Source organism: Xylocopa sonorina, chromosome 6 (assembly GCF_050948175.1).
Source record: "Xylocopa sonorina isolate GNS202 chromosome 6, iyXylSono1_principal, whole genome shotgun sequence".
In the NCBI taxonomy this organism is placed as follows: domain Eukaryota; kingdom Metazoa; phylum Arthropoda; class Insecta; order Hymenoptera; family Apidae; genus Xylocopa; species Xylocopa sonorina.
Genome location: NC_135198.1, coordinates 4,356,484 through 4,376,803, shown reverse-complemented (window position 1 = coordinate 4,376,803; position 20,320 = coordinate 4,356,484). Strand labels below are relative to the sequence as shown.

The window sequence follows — 20,320 nt, the reverse complement described above, 5'->3', positions numbered from 1 at the left end:
ATTCTTCGCTCTCAAAAATGATCGACATCCTTTGAGATGTATCCCTTCCTTCGAAGCGAATCCTCCCTCAATCTGATCTCAAAAAGAATCAAAGCAAACTCATAGGAGGTTACTACTACAGCCACCAGTACCAGTTGACGTATTTTCACGTCCGCGAAATGTTTAACGTGACCAGATGCCTACGGTGACACCCAGGCACGACCTCTCCTTGAGGCAGGGATTGGGATACGCCCAATCAGCCGGCAGTGAACCCAGTGCAGTAATCTAAGTACGCAGTCCACCACTACCGATGCCCTCGGTGGGGGTGGCGGACTACCCCGTCTGCCTTTTGGAATAACCAAGGGCCTTACGCAACGGGATAGAGGCCAATACTGGGACGCTGTAGTGGTAACACCACGCTACTCGACAATGAACTAAAGTTCATTTATTTATTGTCAAGAATAATTAAATTTAAATTCAAAGTTATATTTCAAATTCAAGTTAAATTTTAAATTAAAAGTAAATTTAAAGTTAAAGTTACACTTTAAATTACAATTAAATTTAAAATCAAAGTTAAATTCGAAATTAAAATTAAATTTAAAATCAATTATTTTACATTCCGTACATTATAATGACAGAAGGAATTGGTAAGCGTCTCTATCATTGTCTCGATCAGTATTCAATGTAATATAATTATCGAATTAAATTAAATTTTACAAGAAATGTACTAATTTCGAGCGATCTCGTCATCAAAGCAATCATTCTAAAATATGAAAATAATATTCAAGCTCGATGCTTTGATTTCAAAATCGACTCGACGCAAAATGTCTTCTTGCACATGTAATATGACATGGTTTCGGCAATCAAGCAAATCAACTTCTATTACAACGAAAGCTATACTATATATTCACAATATATTCCATATATATGATATTTATCACATATATGATTTATTCTATACATTCAATTTGCAACATCCACACCAACATTATTACACAATGATTATAATTATTGCAAAAACGAAGTCGGAGGGTATCCGACTTCACCACTCTGCATTGCTACAACAAAGCAGTTGTAATATATATTACTTATTTATTCATAAAAATAAATTGTATCTATATATATTCATACATGTATATGATTATTAGTATTTGTAAAAATATTTCACTTTTATACATATTCGTGTCTAATATACTACTTCCTTTTAAACTGACTAAATATACTTATTATGTGTGGATGAATCATAACTATTATAATACTCGTATTTAATTATTTAATAATTATCAGTATTTCTACTATTATATTATGACATTTAAAAACGCGATGTGCAAGAAAACCTAGCCTGATCTAAGAAATAACACACACAAAATAAATGTTACCACTCATGGATATAATTTTATATCCACGGTCACTATGCTCATTGAAAAATTCTACGTAATTACAACCAGTCACTCGTGCCGATTTGAACCTTTCGTTCTACGACATGATTGAGTGACCAGAAGAACTTAAAGGCATGCGACTCACCGACCGCATGTGTATGGAAGAAGTCATTGGAGATGCTGCTCATATCTGGAGAAAGTCAACGGGGATGCTGCTGATGTCTGCAGGAACTGCTGCTGCTGCTACTGCTTCAGTAAGGTCTTCAAAGGTATGGCAAATGCCTGAAGAAAGTCATGTTATGAATTAAAATTCATGTTTCCACGCAATCAATCAGTTCAGAAAAAATATTAAGAAATTTTGCTTACCTCCAGGAGGACATCATGAACGTTGCCGTCAGGGTAGATGCGGTAAGTAAATCCATCGTAGAACTAGCTAAAAATCTTAAACAGAAAACATATTATCATAATTTGGCCTTTTAAAGTTCTTGTTAATATTTTCAATTATTAATTTACTTCATTCTGATTAATTTTGTGACTGCTTACAATAAATTAACCACAAATATGTTAACTTAGTAATTAAAAAAGGTTAAAAGTTTATCAAATTTGGAATTACAAGTAAAGTACGAAAGATACTTACATTTTTGGCTTTTGAAGCGCAGCTAGATCCTTTGGGTAAACAGCAATTTGACTCTAGTACCGAGGCAGCAAATATTTAAAAAAATTAGGAATAAAAAAAAATAAATAAAAGACTACAATACTATTGCCATTTATACGAAGCAAACACTGACTCTACTCTTTCGCGCATGAATGTTACAAAAAAAAAAATTTAATTATAATTAGAGCAACTGTGCTCTAAAAAATACTAAAACTATTTATCGCAACAAACACTGACTCTACCGACCGCATTGCACGCGGTCACCAAAATATTCTGGAAGAAAAACATTGTACATGGGGGAACAAGGGGTAAATAAAAACAACACACAATTTACTGTCGTATTATTCTTCATCTTTTCCCGATCGAGCGTTTGTTCAAAAAAATATTACTTCCCTTTTAAATTATTCAACAATGCAAAAATATATGTATATATAAATAAAATAGATTATAAAGTTTGAATATATCGTAAAATATATCCAAATATTATAAATTATTTATGAACACATTAAGAATTCATAATAGATGTATAAAAAATCAATTATGATTATTTGATATCAGAATTTAAAGCATATTCAATATTCTTAATTAGTGAGCTATATTATATGCTATAAATATTCAAAATTGCTTGTGAGAATGATTATTAAACAAATAACTCATTACCTGTTACATACATCACGTGTTCATAATCAATTATATACAAAATGTTACCCTATGATCAAAAATAAGGTAATATAAATTTATACCATACGTTCTGATCAAGTTCTTACAGTCTTTGCATCACACCTCTTTCAGTAATAATAATAATGTTCGTTGCTCATTATCTCCATCCCTTGAAAGACATAACTGCTTAAAAATCTGTAACAGAACGAAACAAAACAATTAGAATAAATATACTAAGGTAAAATCAATTATATTAAGATTTTATAGTAAACGAGTTCATAAATCATATTTACAAAATTCAAACAAAGTTTATGGACAACTATGAACCATGAAAGACACAATAATAAGAAAAGCGAAAAGAAAATTCAAAGATATATTCATATTTGTAATGATAATGTTCAATAAATAGTTAATCGAGTATGTAATGATTAAATAAAGTTAATAATAAAACGAAAGTATAATAGAATTATAGTTGAGAATACTACGCAGTTGATAAGCAAGCGTATAAACGTACCTCAAATGTAGAAAGGTGCGTCGAAAAGTTATATCAACAGCAACGAACGACACACGTCTTACCGCCAGTAGAGGACGACGCGAACTGACTGCCGGTGGCACTCGCGCGTGCTCCGGAAGCGACCGAACGAGCGCGAACACGTTCGAACGAGGCCGAAGGCGCTCGAACGTAATTTTCGAACTACGCTGCTACGTGAAATCTGTGGCCTTGGTATTACACTATCTGCTACAACTGTAAACAAATCAGCTAATTGAAAATCTACTACAAGAGACATATCCCGAAACTACGAGTTCCAGGAAAATTTTCGTGCGTATTTTTCTGAGAAAAGTGCGCACTGTTGTGTTCTGATACACATTCTCCTAGATAATTTGTAGAGAAAAATTTCTACTATCCTATATGTATATATTTACACGTAGAACCCGTATAACATATACAAAATTTCACTCTACATATTATTTTATTATCTATACGATGTTAATTGAAAATATTGTAGTGCATTATGTACTGAAATGCTCGAATTCTTGTTGTAAAAAAGGAATTTATTGCAATAAATCTCTTTCGAGGCAAAATTCAATTCATTATTAATTGCATCTTCCAAATCGTAAGTCCTACAAGAAAATGACAAAGAATATTGAAAGGAGCAATAAATTTGCTATTATAATAGTCTCTATTTTACCCTGAAACTCGAAAACAGCTGGAGTAATAAAAGTTTAAACTCAGTTAAAGTAAAAAAAGTTTATTTTTAGACATGGCTAGCGGCAAATTTCACGAATACTTCTTTATTCACTAAGCTTTCTAGTGATATAACCAGTTTTTTATTCCGTCGCATAGAAGCAAAGAAATTTTGTGAAATGGTGTAAACTACAGGTGAGCTGTATATGTGTTCATAGCATTCAAGGGGTTAATTTCATTTTTGACCACAAAAGGCGGTTTTCTAGAGAAATTTTGTAACGACTAATTTTACTAAATGGGAATGGAGGGTGCTACAATTCCGCAGTTTTCGTATGTCTGTATATATTTAATAAAGAAATTCCATAACTTTTATTGAATAGAAAGGGTAAGATAGGTTCTATCTCCCGCTTTAGAGGTAAGAGAGAGAAAGATATATAAGAAAGCTATAAGAAAGAGTGAGACAGATGATACCGACCCTACTCTGGAACCCCTGGCACCATCTCTGTGAAAAGTGCTCAAACTGGTCGCACAGCGTTATCGACAGCGAAGTGAACTACTGGAGCACTAGTGCCATCTCTCAGAGAACCGCTGAAACTAGTCGGGTATTAATTTCAGTACTTTCCGCAGAGATGGTGCCACGAGTCTTTCGATAGTTCACTTCGCTGTCGATAACGCTGTGTGCCCAGTTTTTACAAAGGCCCAGAGCACTTTTTACAAAGATGGTGCCAGAGGTTCTAGAGTAGGATCGATATCATCTGTCTCACTCTTTCTTATAACATTCTCTCTTTTACTTCTAAAGCAGGAGATATACAATAAATTACAATAAAACTATTGAAATATACATTCTGACAACACAGCTTTGTCGTAGTAAGAATACTGTGTTGTTAGGGTAATTAACATTTATAAAGAAATAAATTTGTACGCGTTAGATCCTGCCTTCAATAAAATACCATTCTCATTTAGTTTTCTAATAAATTCTGAAAAATCATCGATCAAAATATCGTTATCCGCTGCGATTTCTTGCAATCTCGTCATGCTAAATGTTTTATTACCATCAGTAGTTTTGTCTCTATTTAATAAGTTTACAAATCGTTTAATCTACGGATAAAATGCTTGTATTAAAATTCTACAAACCACTACATCATTGTACATTTGTGTTTATCTACTCACTTTTCCATTGGTTACGCTCTTTGTACTTAAAGATGGATAATTTGAAACTGTATTTTCAAATGTGTATTGTAAAATTTCAATCACATCCAAAGCATCCGCTTCTGTTGCTTCTGTACGCAACTCCAATTTTGCTCTAGCCTGTATAGTAATTTTAATTTTCATTTCACGAAAAATAAAATTTTTATCTAAAACTTACATAAATATCAAAAAAGTTCAACCTCTGTTAATCTGATCATAGCTTCTAACTGTCTGTTGCACACAGATAAATCAGCAAATTTATTATTTTTATGTCGAAGTTCCAAGTAACAATTTTGTAATATCACAGCTGCTTCTTTAGTTAGTTTCGGTTTTACATATTGCCTCGCATACGCAATGTATTTTCTTAATATCGGTTGTGGAATGACATTCATTATCTCAGCTGCAGTAGGCACAAGTCTATCTCTAAAATATAAATTTTGTTTTAGCGAAAAACATATAAATATCAAATAGAAACGAAAATTATCTTGTAATATATTAGTAAAATATTAATAAACCTTAATTACTTTAATGAAAGTTTGCCTGTGTTCTGTGTATTCATACTTTGATACATACTACTTTGTGTAATATTATCTGCATGTATATTAGAATGAATGGACATAACATGTTTGCATAATAAATCATCCATAAGCTGTTGTAAATAAAAAACATAGGTATTGATCTCTTTCTTCAAAATACCTATTCGAATAATAATATTAAATATGCACCTTATTTGGCTCATCTAGTAATAAAAATACTAAGTCGAAACGCGATAGAAGAGGTGCGCTCATTTTCAAATTTTGCATTACTGTTTTATTCCTATTAAATCGACCTCCTATTGGATTAGCAGCTGCCAAAATCGATGTTCTAGTAGGAAGAGAACATATTACTCCTGATTTAGCAACGCTTACACATTGTTGTTCCATAGCTTCTAATAAAGCCTAAAATTAAATAAAAATTGATTAGTATTTAAACAATAAATCATACAGAATTTATAACTCCATATTTAAATAAATAAATATATTATTCCAATAGTTTTACCGCGTGTTGTTTAGACATTTTATCAAATTCATCAATGCAACAACAGCCTCTGTCAGTCAGAACTAATGCTCCTGGTTCTAAAGTAAAATTGTTACTTTTATTTTCTTTAGAGAGTGTTATTGTCAAACCAGAAGATGTACTTGAATTTCCACACACATATAAACCTTTATAAATTATTGTTGTTACTATTTAAGCGCTTCAAAAGTAGATTCAATTAAAAAATTCAATCTTTATTTATCGCAGTACCTTTTGCAGAGATTCGTGCACAAGCTTGTAGCATTTGTGATTTCCCAAGACCAGGATCACCAACCACTAATATATGAATATTTTCTCGTAACTCTGCATCGTCTACGTTTCCACCAAATAAACTTAATATTAGACCAGCTTTAACTACTTCATGACCATATATACTCGGACAAAGTGAATGTACCAAAAGTGGAAATATGTTTGGTGTATTGTATACTTCCTATGACAGGTGTAAATATTTCATAACAAAACCAATTACTTGAATTATGACAAAACTTATTAAACATTTGTTTACCTTTATTGCTAAATAATCCTTTATTGGCATTTGATTATTTATGACATTTTCATCTTGAAATTTTTGTTTATTATTAACTATTGTAATTGCTTCCATGTATAAAGAAAATGAAGTTTTGTTTCGAGCTTTAGTAGCATTAATTCCCTACATAAATATAAAAAATCCTGTATACAATATTACATCTTCATGCTCTATAATTACACAGACTTCGGATTCTATTAAGGGTTGATCTTTCTTTTCAAATTTTCTAAATATATACCATATCCTTACGAAAGAATTTTTTAAATCGTATGTAGTTTAAAGAATCCATAAAAGTCACAACATGTATAGCTATATTTTACCTTGATGATTCCTGTTAAACTAATATCATCTCCTGGCATACAAGTATTAACTAAATCATCCATTAATTCAATATCAAACATTCTAGGTATGCTTCCCTTACTGTTCTGTAAGAAAAAAAAGGAAAATAAATACAGTATAAACATATGCAGTATATTATTGAACAACGTTACAAGTTTACTTCATTTTTAATAGTTCCTTATATCAGCAACTAAAATTATATCTAAATCCTCATAACTTCAATTAACTTGATTTAATTTTGGATTACTTTCAATATTGGCTACATCATTACTCTTTTAGTTGTAAATATCAAAAATTATTAAAAATAAGATGATTCTGTTCAACAATACATGTACAATTTATAAATAAATACTTTAACATTACGATATGTAAAAATACATTTTATTATCTATAATAAAAATAAAAACCTGATCATTATTTGAAATTTCCTGTATTTTAATTGTTTGGAAGGGTACACTTTTTATCAATGGTGAATCTAATACTGGATTAAACTTAGATGTACCACATTTGTTACATTTTCTTGGAACTGTATAAACTCCCAATGGTTGATTCATTATTTTCTGTAAACTACATTTACGACAACTAAATACGATCCATTGAGCAAGATGCTTCACACGACCTACTCTTATTACACAGCCTCTAATAGATACTAATCTTCCTGTTAAGTTGTTAAGAAAAGTTATTAAAGAAACAAGGTACATAAAAATGAAAATTATATATTTATTGTTCAAAGCAAGGATGAGCAACGTTTTTGAATAAACAGCATGTTTACCATAAATATAGAATATTAAATAATTTATATTAATTCAAAGATTTCAAAGTTTTCTTCTTAAAGTATTTTGAAGCAATTTTAAAATTATACGTGTACTTTCACACTTTCAGAAGTTACAAGTTGCTCATCCCAATATAATTTAAAAATTATATATGTATACACGTACCATAATAATTTGCTTTCAAATCTTGCAAAAGTACAATTGGTTGATAATTTAATATCTTTAATCTAACAGTGGATAATGTATTTATAATATTCATGGAATTCAAATTTTCTTTAGGTACTGTATTTAAAATTTGCTGGAAATAATTAAATTTAATATATATAAAAAAATAAACGTATATACAAAAAATAAAGTTGCTGAAAAATACCTGATGCACAGCAAGTTTAAAACAATTCAATGTGTGCAATGGATTTTCATACATATCCCTCTTGAAATCAGACCACTCGTTTAAAAAAATATTATCGCTGTACACTTCACACATATCAAGTGTAAAAACTGTTCCATTTTCTAAATTTTCTAACGAAAATAATGTTAGAAATTGTTGATGTCTATGTATAAATCTTTCTACTATCTGAATTTTGTTAACAGTTTCAGAATCATCCTTATAATCTAAATTTAAAAGAACTCTTTATTATCATTCACAAATTAACTATCATTATCATATGCCTTGAAAAATGTTTCTACCTTCATCATAAAAAAATAATTTCCATCCATAGTAGGGAATATTAAAATTTACATAAGTATTGTTAGCATTCAATAAATTATAAGTCTCGATCGGGTCCAAAGGTCCAATTCTTTCAGTCGTTTGATCATTTTTTTGATCTGAAAATTGTTCATCGCATAAATGTAGCATAGATAACGATTAAAGTAATACATTGTTAAAAATCATTGGATCTACAATAGATTTAACTTAAGTCATACATTTAAAATATATGATTTAAATAATGAATAACATTTTTTTTTCTGCATAAATTAATATTGCAGTAAAGACTTGTAGCGATTACTAATTGGTTTCATAGTGAAACCATTGTGCCGCATGATGCTAAGATGATATAATAACATAGAAATTACTTAAAATTTGTACGCAAATTTTTATTTAGTTACATGATTGAAACAAAAGCTACTTCATAAAAAACCATATAAAATTAAATATAGATTTATAATGTACATTGTTCCCATACATTTTCATACATTTGTCTTGATCCTTTGTTTGTATATGCTGAATAAAACAACATGTATTTTTTATTGAAAAATGATAAATTTATAGTACAAAAGAATATGTCTTACCATGCGGTTTTGTTGACTTTTTTTTATTTGTGTACCATTTGTTTTTATAAAAATCTTGCCGTTTTTTATTACTCATAATTACAAATAACTACGTTCACAACAAAAACAAACTTTTCTAACCAAGAAACATATCCTCCTGATTCCCACAATTTTATTAACAAGCTATTAATTAGGTTATATATAAATTTGTCACACTTAAAACCTTCTAAAATATATTACACACGTAAACGAAAATTAATGTTTACATTTTTTACTTTTACTATCTCCAATAATTGATCAAAAAATATCTTCTTAAGAAATTCAAGCAGAAATAAGGTTAAATGTTTATTTTCTAACGTAACTATGGAAACAGTCACTCAACACTGTTATAGTAGTCGATACAACCGATGATACTACGCATAGAATTTAATTGTATATGTAAACATTTCTTTCGTTAAATTATGCCTATAAATTTTAATAAATTTCTGTATTTTTACTATGAAATATTTACTGGGAGAAGATATCTGTGTGATACTTGAACATTATATATCTATTTAATAGAATCATGTACATAATGTTCTACAATTGTCAACAAATAAGAGGAATATTATTTACTTATTTGTAAAAAAGAAAAGAATAGCTTTAAAATTAATAATTTTGAATATGGATAGATATATAATCACAGGAAAGATTGGCGAAGGAGCGCAAGGCGTTGTTTTAAAAGCGCATGATATCCAAACAGAGAAGAATGTTGCGTTAAAAAAGTTATTTTTAAAAAACATTGACAATGGTATATCCACCTCTATTATACGAGAGATAAAAATTTTACAACAATTAAAGCATCCTAATGTATGTTTGCTTTATGCGTCATACTTTAATGTTTTATGCACTGTATTTGAAGGTTCTCAAGAATTTGTTTATTACAGGTTGTAGAGTTATTAGATGCCTTTCCTGTTGGTTTAGATTTTATAATGGTTTTTGAATTTATGCCAACAGGTTTATGGGAAGTAATAAAAGATAATGATATATTATTGAGTTCAAGTCAAATAAAAACTTATACAAAGATGATTTTAGAAGGCATTGCATACATACATGGAAAAAACATAATACACAGAGTAACATATATTCCTAATCTTGGTTTATACATTTAAAATTACTAAGTTACAGTAAAAACATTAAAACAATACTTGTAGGATTTAAAGCCAGCCAATTTGCTGATAAATGAAAAAGGTATTCTTAAAATTGCTGACTTTGGTTTAGGCAGATTATTATGGAAAAACATGACAAAGCCATATTCTCATCAAATTGCCACTAGATGGTATAGAGCACCTGAATTGTTATATGGTGCACGATATTATACATCAGCTATCGATATGTGGTCTATTGGTTGCATTTTTGGTGAATTACTTAACAAGTCACCATTATTTCCAGTATGTTATAAAATATTTCTATTTTTTATTCTATCTATTACATTTCGATGCCCCTAACATTATTGTTTAAAATATATATTGTGTAAAAATAATTATTTCAATGATATTGCGTTCTAATTTCAGGGAGAAACAGATATCGAGCAGCTAGCAATTGTTCTAAAATATTTAGGTTCGCCTACCTCAGAAACATGGCCAGATTTAAGTATATTACCTGATTATAACAAAATTACATTTCCATTTCATAAAGGTCTAACGTGGGAAAATATCATTCAGGATACTGAGCCAGAAGCACTTGACCTCATTAGTAAAATTCTTATTTACAATTCATCTAAACGTTTGACAGCAAGTGAAGTAAGTATAATCAAATAAATATTAAATTATATTATAAATAATACATATTTTCTCATAAATATAAGTGTAATGCTATAATTGATAGAATATCAATTATAGAATAAAATAATTTTTCATTTTAATTTATTAAAACTTAATTAAGCAATAAATAACATACTTTTACTAAACAATAAATAACATTTTTTGCTTCAGGCATTATGTCATACATACTTTCATATTAAACCCTATACTTCTATGAAACACTTAATAAAACCACAAAATAACCATCGTTACCAAATAAAGGAGAAAGAGATTGACACAAATATTCAAGTTAGCATGCTTTTTAAAAATCTACTAACCATTATGTAATAAATATTCTTTTGTGTGTGTAGCGTACTTTAAAAAAGTAAACAGGTTTGATATAACTTATTCAACTGTTGTTTTATTTATTGATTGTTATAAAATGCATGAAACCTTTTAAACACATCACTAGTATAGCCTTCAAGGCAAGGTTTCCCCTTTTCATATTGAGCTTGTGTATATAATTTCATCGATGGTTCTGACCACCAAAAGTTTCTAATTCCTTCCACACCATCAAGATCTAAAGTATTCAGTTGGTATACTGAAAAATGAAAATTTTGCCCATCTGATTGAACACATTGCACAACAACAGGTTCGGGTAAATGCTTCACGTCTGATCCAAATCTTCGTCGCGCACAATTTGCTGCTATACCAAAAGATTTTATCAATGAGCGAGCATAAATTTGCTTTTGGGTAACTGGTAATTCGGTTATATTTTTAACTTCTTCTGGATCATGATTTATAAAGATGGTGTGAACATTACTTAATGGTGATTCCATAGAAATTGCTGTAATGTTAATACATACAGTTAAACTTTCCGAAGTATACTGTAAAAAGCATTGTACTAAGCTTGAACTTACGATATAAATCTTCAGTTTCATTTATATTCAATTTAGTCAGACCAATAGTATAATGTAATGGATGAAGATTTGGCATATCAAATGTGTTAGCTACATTTACATCTGCTATTGGTGATAATGGTGTAGAAGAAGTCATCATTAAGTCCATTTTTAAGGAAAACTTAAACAAGTTGTTTTCCTTTTCTAAAATGTACAAGTGAAATATTTAATATGTTTATTACAATACTATTCGTTTAATTGTATACCTATACACATAGATGAAAGTCCACCGTGCACTATTGATCTATGTTGAGCAATATTTAATCCATTTAGTGACTCAGAAAGTTGTAAAAATTTCTTTGACAAATTTAGCCTAAAACATATCTCTCGTTTTAAAATTAAAATGACATGTAAACTCATAAATACAATTAAATGATTAGTACCTACATTTTTCTTGTACTAGATATACCATATGCTCTTGGAAATACCCAAGCAGGCCTTTCAGGATCTTTTAATTTTGGTAATTTTACTTGCTGCGCATCATATATTACAGACGTTGAAACAAATCTGAAGCAATGATTAAAACAGTTTAAAATGTAAGTTAATCTAATGCAGAAATCATATGAAATATGATGCTATTACTAATGTACCTTTTTATTATATTATTTATATTATCTGGAATATCAGTAATCAAATCTTTAACTTTATCTGGCAATTCATTGGCTATTTTTACTGTTTTTGTCAACAAACATGCTTGTGGTATATCTTTTTGTAAAGTGTAACAATCTCCAAGCATCAAACATCTTATGCTCTTCTGATTAGTATCTATTTCATTTAATGTAATTGGCTCTTCAATCCTAATATAAAAAGTAAGTTGAATTGTTATGCAATGTAATTTTATAATTAAAAGTTGTTCTTTTAATCAAAACAACACTTTACAAACTATTTATTTTTGATTATATAAAAATATTACGTTTCAGAATTGCATAAAGGAATTTCATTTCGCAGTGGCTTCAATTCTTTAGCGTCTACCACTGGAATATTCATAGATGCTAAAACGTCGTGTGCCTTGGTCACCCGTATATTTCTTTCTCGTTGTTGATACCATAAGTACCTCAATGCTTTGCCTATGTGTTGTTTATATAACAATTGTGTGAACTTCATTATGATTTATCTGAAAAGTTTCAATTTACAGAATTATTGAAAATAACACGTTTCCCACTAATTAAATTTCATATTATTATTTTACGTTAACTATGTTTGTTACACCATTGACGATATTAGGTTACAGAGTAATCATACCTTTTTTTAAAATATAAAAAATACGTACTACTAAATTTCCATAGAGCTTTTTAACGAGACGATTATTGCTTTACAAAACAAAGGACTGTTGTTTTCATTTAGAATAATGTTATTTTACACATAAGCGGTATTATTTTTGTAATTGTTCACAACAAGTACAGCAGAAAAGCACAACAACAACAGTGGCGCGACCAGCGATGCGATCAACCTTTCATTGGTTCTTTGATAGAGATATATCTCCATTTTTAAATGACTACGAGTTGAAAACAATTCATATATTATATTTCCCTATCTTTTTCTATATTTTCCATTCTCTCCCAAGATACAAACGCTATTTAATATACGTGATAATAAATATTAATAGCAAGACATACCTGTCATTCAAAATCGCTGGAATGTAATGGTTTATAATATCTTTTCTTATCTCTTCCATATCTTCCGTATCACGAACACTATAAAGATAACTAAAATTTAGTTATTCTCGATCGATTTGTAAAGAAATCATTCGTTTTTTCAACGCTACTTACTTCCGCCCGCTTCGAAAGACAAACACTTCGATATTCACATGGAAACTGGATTTTTCAACTACTGACAGATTTACGTTCGGCATCGCTAGTACTGCAGGTTATATTTATTATATTTAAGCCTTTTGTTCTTACGTTCGTACCTTTTATCGAATGCTCCAATCGCAAATGAATACATTTATTTGATCAGAAATTGTTGAATTCTGTTACTTTTATTGCGATTCTAGGGAACTTGAAATGGAACCTTAATATAGCTTGTATTCTTATGACATAAATACATAACGTGTGCGCGCGCATATAGATGCTATACTTTTCTACCTAGTGATTTGCATATTACAAAAGGTTCCTACCTTTGATGTATGAAAAGATGGTGACCTACTGATAACGAAGTTCTGTGATAATAAAAATTGTAAGTGGTAAAGAATCCTTTTCATTTGTACGAACATTAGTAGCCTTAGAAACAGGCAATGCGTTGGCGTTGGGCACATTTAAAACAATACGTGACAATTAGATCCGTATGTATCACAATTATTTCAATATTCGTGTATTTTAGTATCGAATCGTTTAGAAAGGGTATCAATAGCAGTGCTGTTTTCACTCTGATAGATAATAACAATCCCTCTTTTTGAACCGTATCGTTGTTTCGTGCAACAACAAGTATATTTATAATTAATATACATACTTTCGTCGTGGCATTTTATTCTGTGTTTATCGTGTAAAAGGGCCTCGAAACATTTTTTTTAATCCAATAATTTATATAACGATGTAACATCATTTATCTGTTCTCTTAGTCGTATATTTTGTTATTATACATAGAATGTTACAGAATATTGTTTAAATTTATATTACAAGTATTTTTATAATTTTTATTTATATACGTGTTCCATTCGTTAAGGTTATAAAAAATATTTCACAGGTGAAACTTATATGTAAATAGTAAAAAAATTATGAATTCTCAAAAATCATATTAAATTGTAATAAACTGTATACAATGTCTCATTGTGAAGAAGAAGTGGCATCGTCTGGTTTTCACCAATTAAGCATTACAAGTAAGTGTTAATTAGTATTTTTTACTTTATTATTAGATTACAGATGTGTTTGTGTAAATTCATAGTTTTCTTAGCGCAACAAAGAATCAGTATTTACGTAGAGACTTGTTTCATCCTTTAAATATCATACTATATGGTTTAATTTGTATATTTTACATAATTTTGCAAATTATTTTCTACACATTCCAATTTTCTATGAATATTAAAGTGCATTGACTATTTACCATAAGAATAATTTTGTCATTGAACTATGACGAGATATGCAAAGCCACAGTGATTAAAATATCATAATGTTTGAATATCGATACAAGTTATTTTATAATATATTTATTTTCTTATATATTTAAATACTAGTTTTCATATTTGATTAATTAAAAACTGTCAACTGCTGCCTTAGTAAGTGGCAACAGGTTTTAAAAGCAACATTTATTATCTATATGTTGCTTTGGCTTGTAATACTTGTACTTTGAACTTTTCACAGATATGTATGTGCATATACATTATTTGATAAACCTCACAATGATATTAATTTCTTATAAATGTATGTGAATTCTTTCTGGTAATAGCTATATTAGTCATTTCAATATTATTTAGATATTTACATATAAACCAATAATTGTCATATATTGTGCGATTCTTATCTATTTTATTTTTGTGCCATAATGTGTTAGTAAGTAAAAATGTTAAAAATATATGGATGCTGTCAAACTAAATACTCGATATCCATATACACATATTAACAATAATTTACATTATAAAATTTATTTATTTTAGTTGAAGGTGCTATATTAAGAAGTTCCACATTTTTAAAGCCTAATCCTTACATTGAGTTTTCTGTTGATGATAAAAGTCCTCGGAAGACAGAAGTATCAAAATCTACATATCAACCAAAATGGAACGAAGAGTTTACAATACTTGTAACTCCATACTCGCAATTACATTTTCGGTTGTTAGATCACAGTACATTTCGGAAAGATACATTAATAGGAGAGAAGAAGATAAGTCTCTCTCAAGTCTTGTCTCACTATAATGGAAAATTAGAAAATATGGAAGTAACGTTTGATTTGATGAGCGAGAATAAACATGATTCTCAATTGTGTAAAGTGGGAGAACTAATTACAGTATTTGATGGATTAAGAATTAATATGCCAAATGCACCATCGTTAAGTGGTAATGAATCATCATCATGTCAGACACAATCTGCTTGCATGCCTTTTAATGGTAAGAAATTTTTAATTAAATATGTACTAGCCAGTAGAATATTATTTATTTAGAATATTATTTTTAATATTTAGCTAAGTAAAACAAAATTTTAGCCTATTAATAATTAAAATAACAATGGACATAATAATATCAAACATAATCATTTCAGTTTAAACTAAATAAAATTTATACACAACAAAAGTAACTTCTATACAATTAAATATTTTCATTTATGTAAAAAGTAATGAATTTTTAGGTGTTACAAATAACGGTGCTGTCAGTAATAGTAGCATTCTAAATGGAGGAATTCGTGCACGTATGAGATTACATGGACCTAAACATGTTGCATCGTCTACCTTCCATGGACCATTAACAAATGTTTATCAAAATTCTACTTATAATAGTGGAAGTGAACAATCCAATACCAATAAGAATAATGAACAGACAGAGCCTGTAGCATCGAATTCATTATCAAATGGACATGCGATATCACCTGCAGACAAGTCTACTGTAACCTTGTCATTACGTTACACAGCAGCTTTACCAGATGGACGTCAAGTGTCTCGAATAGAACATGCATCAGCACCTGGAATGCTAGATGGAAGGGTTAATACATGTACAGAACAGTTTCCAAAGATATCAGTCTCGGAAAGTCGTAGTGCTTCTCAAATTGAACAATCTGCTACACAATTGCCTGGAACGGTTGGACAAATACCTAGATCAGATCAATTAACCGCAACCAATACAGATTTATGTTCACATAGTAGAACGGAACAGCCTATTTCTAACGAACGTGTTACACGAACAGATCAAGCGATAACAGCTCCTCATTCAGATAGTTATGGAACTGTGAGAACAGATCAGGATGCCAATCCTTTAGTAGATGGGCGTGTAATTAATAGTGTAGAACAACTTAGAAATTCTATTGTAACAAATAATCAAGGAAATACCCAAACAGAACAGTCTGTAGTATTTACTTTACCAGATGGTTCTCATCTAGAACAGCCTACTGTGTTTCTTATGACAGATGGTCGAGGAATGGCACATTCAGATCAATCTGCGATTTTACCTATGGCTGATACACGTAGAATTCCCCATGCTGAACAATATACAAACCCTGTAACAACTACACGCGCGAATCCTCGATCAGTTCAACGTGTAACCTCACTGACAGGACAAACTGTAATGCCTGGTCAATCAACCCAATCTGGATCTTCGATAATACTTACAGAGGTTGATCCTACAAATCATTCCGAAGAACCATTGCCTCCTGGTTGGGAAATGAGATATGATATTTATGGTAGAAGGTATCGTATTATTTGTTTCGTGAAAAAACAAAGTTAGAGAATTTTAATATTTTCAAGAATTACCTATTACATTTTTTGTTAATATCGTTTTCTAATTAAATTCGGAACTAGATATTATGTTGATCACAATACACGAAGTACTTCTTGGGAAAGACCACAACCTCTACCACCAGGGTGGGAGGTTCGTCGTGACCCAAGAGGCAGAATTTATTATGTGGATCATAATACAAGAAGTACAACATGGCAAAGGCCAAATACAGAAAGATTACAACATTTTCAACATTGGCAAGGTGAAAGACAGCATGTGGTACAACAAGGTAACCAACGGTTTCTTTATCCTCAAGTAAGTAAAAAATATTTATGACATAATAATTTCTTTTCAAATTTTGCTTCTAACTTATACAATTTTAACTTATTTAATTTTTTAAATTCACAATCTATGATGATAAACTTAACTTAATACATGCAGGCACATGGTGGTCAAGCAGCTATAGCAGGGCCTTCAACATCCACGGTTGATGATGATGATGCCTTAGGACCATTACCTGCTGGATGGGAAAGACGTAAACAACCAGAGGGAAGAGTTTATTATGTGAATCATAAAAATCGTACTACACAATGGGAAGATCCAAGGACACAAGGACAAGAAACTGGAATGGATGAACCGCCATTACCAGATGGTTGGGAGATACGATTAACTGAAGATGGAGTTCGATATTTTGTAGATCATAATACAAGGACAACTACATTTCAAGATCCAAGACCTGGTGCACCTAAAGGGTTCGTATATTTTTTCATTTTTTAAAATCCTTAACTCTTTTACTTTGCTATACTTATTTAATGTATTATTTATTTTAGTCCAAAAGGTATTTATCGGGTACCAAGGGCATATGAAAGATCATTCCGGTGGAAATTGTCACAGTTTCGATTCTTATGTCAAACCAATGCATTGCCAAATCATATAAAAATTAGTGTTAATCGACAAACATTGTTTGAAGATTCTTATCATCAGATAATGAATGCTGAAGCATTTGCATTACGACGCAGATTATACATAATATTTAAAGGAGAAGAAGGGTTAGATTATGGTGGTGTATCGAGGTAATAAATTATTGTTATTTAACCTTAAAACTATTGTTCTAGGAAAGAGTTCTTGTCTAAAGAAAAGTAGTAAAATCAACTTACTTTCTATTTCAGAGAGTGGTTTTTCTTATTAAGCCATGAAGTATTAAATCCAATGTATTGTTTGTTTGAATATGCTAATAAGAGCAATTACAGCTTGCAAATAAATCCAGCTTCTTATGTCAATCCTGATCATTTGCAGTATTTTAAATTTATTGGAAGGTTTATAGCAATGGTATGGTTTCCACTCGTTAACGGTACTATTTTCATTATATATTCAACATATTATTATTTCATTCATATATTTTTGTAGGCTCTTTATCATGGTCGTTTTATCTACAGTGGATTTACTATGCCATTTTATAAACGTATGTTGAATAAGAAATTAGTTATGAAGGACATAGAATCTATTGATCCAGAATTCTATAAATCTCTTGTATGGATAAAGGAAAATAATATCGACGAATGTGGTCTCGAATTGTATTATAGCGTTGATTTTGAAATTCTTGGTCAAGTGATACATCACGAATTGAAAGAAGGTGGTGACAAGATTAGGGTCATTGAAGATAACAAGGAAGAATATATTAGGTATCGTCACTCTTGGTATTAAATTGTTTTCCGTGTAAAATGTCGTATATTTTAAAAGATAATCACATATTAATTGTTATATAAGATTGATGACGGAATGGAGAATGACAAGGGGTATAGAGGACCAAACTAAAGCATTTTTGGAAGGTTTTAATTCGGTTGTGCCGTTAGAATGGTTAAAGTATTTCGACGAACGTGAATTAGAACTTATGCTCTGTGGTATGCAAGAAATAGATGTAGAAGACTGGCAGCGTAATACAATTTATAGGCATTACACGCGAAATAGCAAACAAATATTATGGTTCTGGCAGGTTTGTTATTTATGTATATAATTAATATTTTCAATGCAGAGATTACTCAAATAAGTATAATTTATAATATTTATATATTCTATTCAGTTTGTGACGAGGACAGATAGTGAGAAACGGGCTCGACTTTTACAATTTGTAACTGGCACTTGTCGAGTGCCTGTTGGAGGTTTCGCAGAATTAATGGGTAAATAAAAAACAGTAATAACCAAATTTAAAAGAATTTAGACAAACTGTATTCATTATTCCTTTGTAGGGAGTAATGGTCCCCAAAGATTTTGTATAGAGAAGGTTGGAAAAGACACATGGTTACCTAGATCACATACATGCTTCAATAGATTGGACTTACCACCATATAAAAGCTATGATCAACTAGTAGAAAAGTTAAACTATGCAATTGAAGAAACAGAAGGTTTTGGTCAAGAATAATTAGAAATGTACTTTGTTGAATGTAATATTCCATATATGAAACGATGAAGACTAAACAGTCCAAACGTATTAGCTAATGAAGGCCATTTTTTCTACGATATATTTTGCCTCTGTCTTTATCTTAAAAAGGAAGATAAAGGAAAATTTCAAAGCAAGCAAAAGGGACAAAGGAGGCGTTATCGCGCGAAAAAAATGACAGAGACCATGTTATTATAAAGGTAGGCTGATATGTTTTGGATGTTGACTAATATGCATTACACACGTATATGAGTCTCATTAGAACAGTGATGGACAATTCAATTACTTTTAAGCACAATTGAGAGTAGTAGTGAACAAAATAATGAATATTTGGAGGAGAAAAAGAACATCTTGACATATCAACATATGACAAGTGTATAACCATAAAGTGCTTCCAAATAAAGAATACCCGCGCTATCTCTGATTTATAATTGGTAATATCTCAACTACCAAAGAATTAGAAATAAAAATTTCCATGTTTCTTACTTTATAGTTATCATAGTTTTCCTAATTAAAAGTGAGACCAGATTTGAGTTGATATTTTAATAATACACATGGTGATTAGATGATAAATATAAATATATATAATATATTATTAAGATTCGGTGTTTCTAATTCTCGTTTTAAACGCACTTGAGAATTAAATGAACCACAAAGAGGTAACGATGGTAATTCCCAAAACACCTACCTCCTATAATAACCACAACTTGGATCCGAGATTGCATTAGATAATACACTCATTGCATATAATGTTGTGTTATC

The 20,320-nt window shown here is 30.1% G+C and overlaps 4 protein-coding genes across 4 annotated transcripts; 2 read left to right on the top strand and 2 right to left on the bottom strand.

Annotated features, from left to right (window-relative positions):
• Window positions 1-4,759: 4,759 nt before the first annotated feature.
• Window positions 4,760-9,667, bottom strand: LOC143424524 (DNA helicase MCM8). The gene is made up of 14 exons (XM_076896648.1): window positions 9,050-9,667; window positions 8,447-8,584; window positions 8,130-8,371; window positions 7,925-8,057; window positions 7,394-7,644; window positions 6,968-7,072; window positions 6,627-6,770; window positions 6,332-6,551; window positions 6,086-6,249; window positions 5,773-5,985; window positions 5,572-5,696; window positions 5,248-5,470; window positions 5,030-5,167; window positions 4,760-4,957 (listed from the first exon to the last, which is right to left on the bottom strand). Exons 1-14 carry the CDS (start codon window positions 9,123-9,125, stop codon window positions 4,760-4,762), a joined length of 2,370 nt encoding a protein of 789 aa, XP_076752763.1. The 5' UTR covers window positions 9,126-9,667.
• Window positions 9,668-9,691: 24 nt separating this feature from the next.
• LOC143424565 (cyclin-dependent kinase 20) lies at window positions 9,692-11,160 on the top strand. Its single transcript, XM_076896710.1, has 5 exons — window positions 9,692-9,877; window positions 9,955-10,143; window positions 10,222-10,458; window positions 10,582-10,809; window positions 11,002-11,160. The coding sequence occupies exons 1-5, from the start codon at window positions 9,692-9,694 to the stop codon at window positions 11,155-11,157; spliced, it is 996 nt and encodes a 331-aa protein (XP_076752825.1). The 3' UTR covers window positions 11,158-11,160.
• Window positions 11,161-11,203: 43 nt separating this feature from the next.
• On the bottom strand, window positions 11,204-13,174 carry Mrpl37 (mitochondrial ribosomal protein L37). Its single transcript, XM_076896693.1, has 7 exons — window positions 13,039-13,174; window positions 12,682-12,882; window positions 12,359-12,565; window positions 12,156-12,275; window positions 11,975-12,081; window positions 11,730-11,912; window positions 11,204-11,656 (listed from the first exon to the last, which is right to left on the bottom strand). Exons 2-7 carry the CDS (start codon window positions 12,870-12,872, stop codon window positions 11,235-11,237), a joined length of 1,230 nt encoding a protein of 409 aa, XP_076752808.1. The 5' UTR covers window positions 12,873-12,882; window positions 13,039-13,174; the 3' UTR covers window positions 11,204-11,234.
• Window positions 13,175-13,865: 691 nt separating this feature from the next.
• Su(dx) (Suppressor of deltex) lies at window positions 13,866-20,139 on the top strand. Its single transcript, XM_076897404.1, has 12 exons — window positions 13,866-14,049; window positions 14,451-14,583; window positions 15,358-15,804; window positions 16,043-17,093; window positions 17,205-17,436; window positions 17,563-17,873; window positions 17,952-18,194; window positions 18,291-18,450; window positions 18,529-18,803; window positions 18,889-19,114; window positions 19,202-19,298; window positions 19,368-20,139. The coding sequence occupies exons 2-12, from the start codon at window positions 14,526-14,528 to the stop codon at window positions 19,538-19,540; spliced, it is 3,273 nt and encodes a 1,090-aa protein (XP_076753519.1). The 5' UTR covers window positions 13,866-14,049; window positions 14,451-14,525; the 3' UTR covers window positions 19,541-20,139.
• The last annotated feature ends 181 nt before the right edge of the window (window positions 20,140-20,320 follow it).

Bases quoted from the DNA above. Each gene is read 5' to 3' on its own strand.
- LOC143424524 (XM_076896648.1), bottom strand. From the start codon at position 9,125: ATGAGTAATAAAAAACGGCAAGATTTTTATAAAAACAAATGGTACACA. The intron at 6,771-6,967 runs GTAAAATATAGC...ATATTTATGTAG, and splicing joins GTTTAACAGGAATCATCAAG to GGAATTAATGCTACTAAAGC. The intron at 6,250-6,331 runs GTACTGCGATAA...TAATTTATAAAG, and splicing joins TGCACGAATCTCTGCAAAAG to GTTTATATGTGTGTGGAAAT.
- Mrpl37 (XM_076896693.1), bottom strand. From the start codon at position 12,872: ATGAAGTTCACACAATTGTTATATAAACAACACATAGGCAAAGCATTG. The intron at 12,276-12,358 runs GTACATTAGTAA...TCATTGCTTCAG, and splicing joins ATAAATAATATAATAAAAAG to ATTTGTTTCAACGTCTGTAA. The intron at 11,913-11,974 runs GTATACAATTAA...TGTACATTTTAG, and splicing joins ACTTTCATCTATGTGTATAG to AAAAGGAAAACAACTTGTTT.
- LOC143424565 (XM_076896710.1), top strand. From the start codon at position 9,692: ATGGATAGATATATAATCACAGGAAAGATTGGCGAAGGAGCGCAAGGC. The intron at 9,878-9,954 runs GTATGTTTGCTT...TGTTTATTACAG, and splicing joins AACAATTAAAGCATCCTAAT to GTTGTAGAGTTATTAGATGC. The intron at 10,459-10,581 runs GTATGTTATAAA...TTCTAATTTCAG, and splicing joins ACAAGTCACCATTATTTCCA to GGAGAAACAGATATCGAGCA.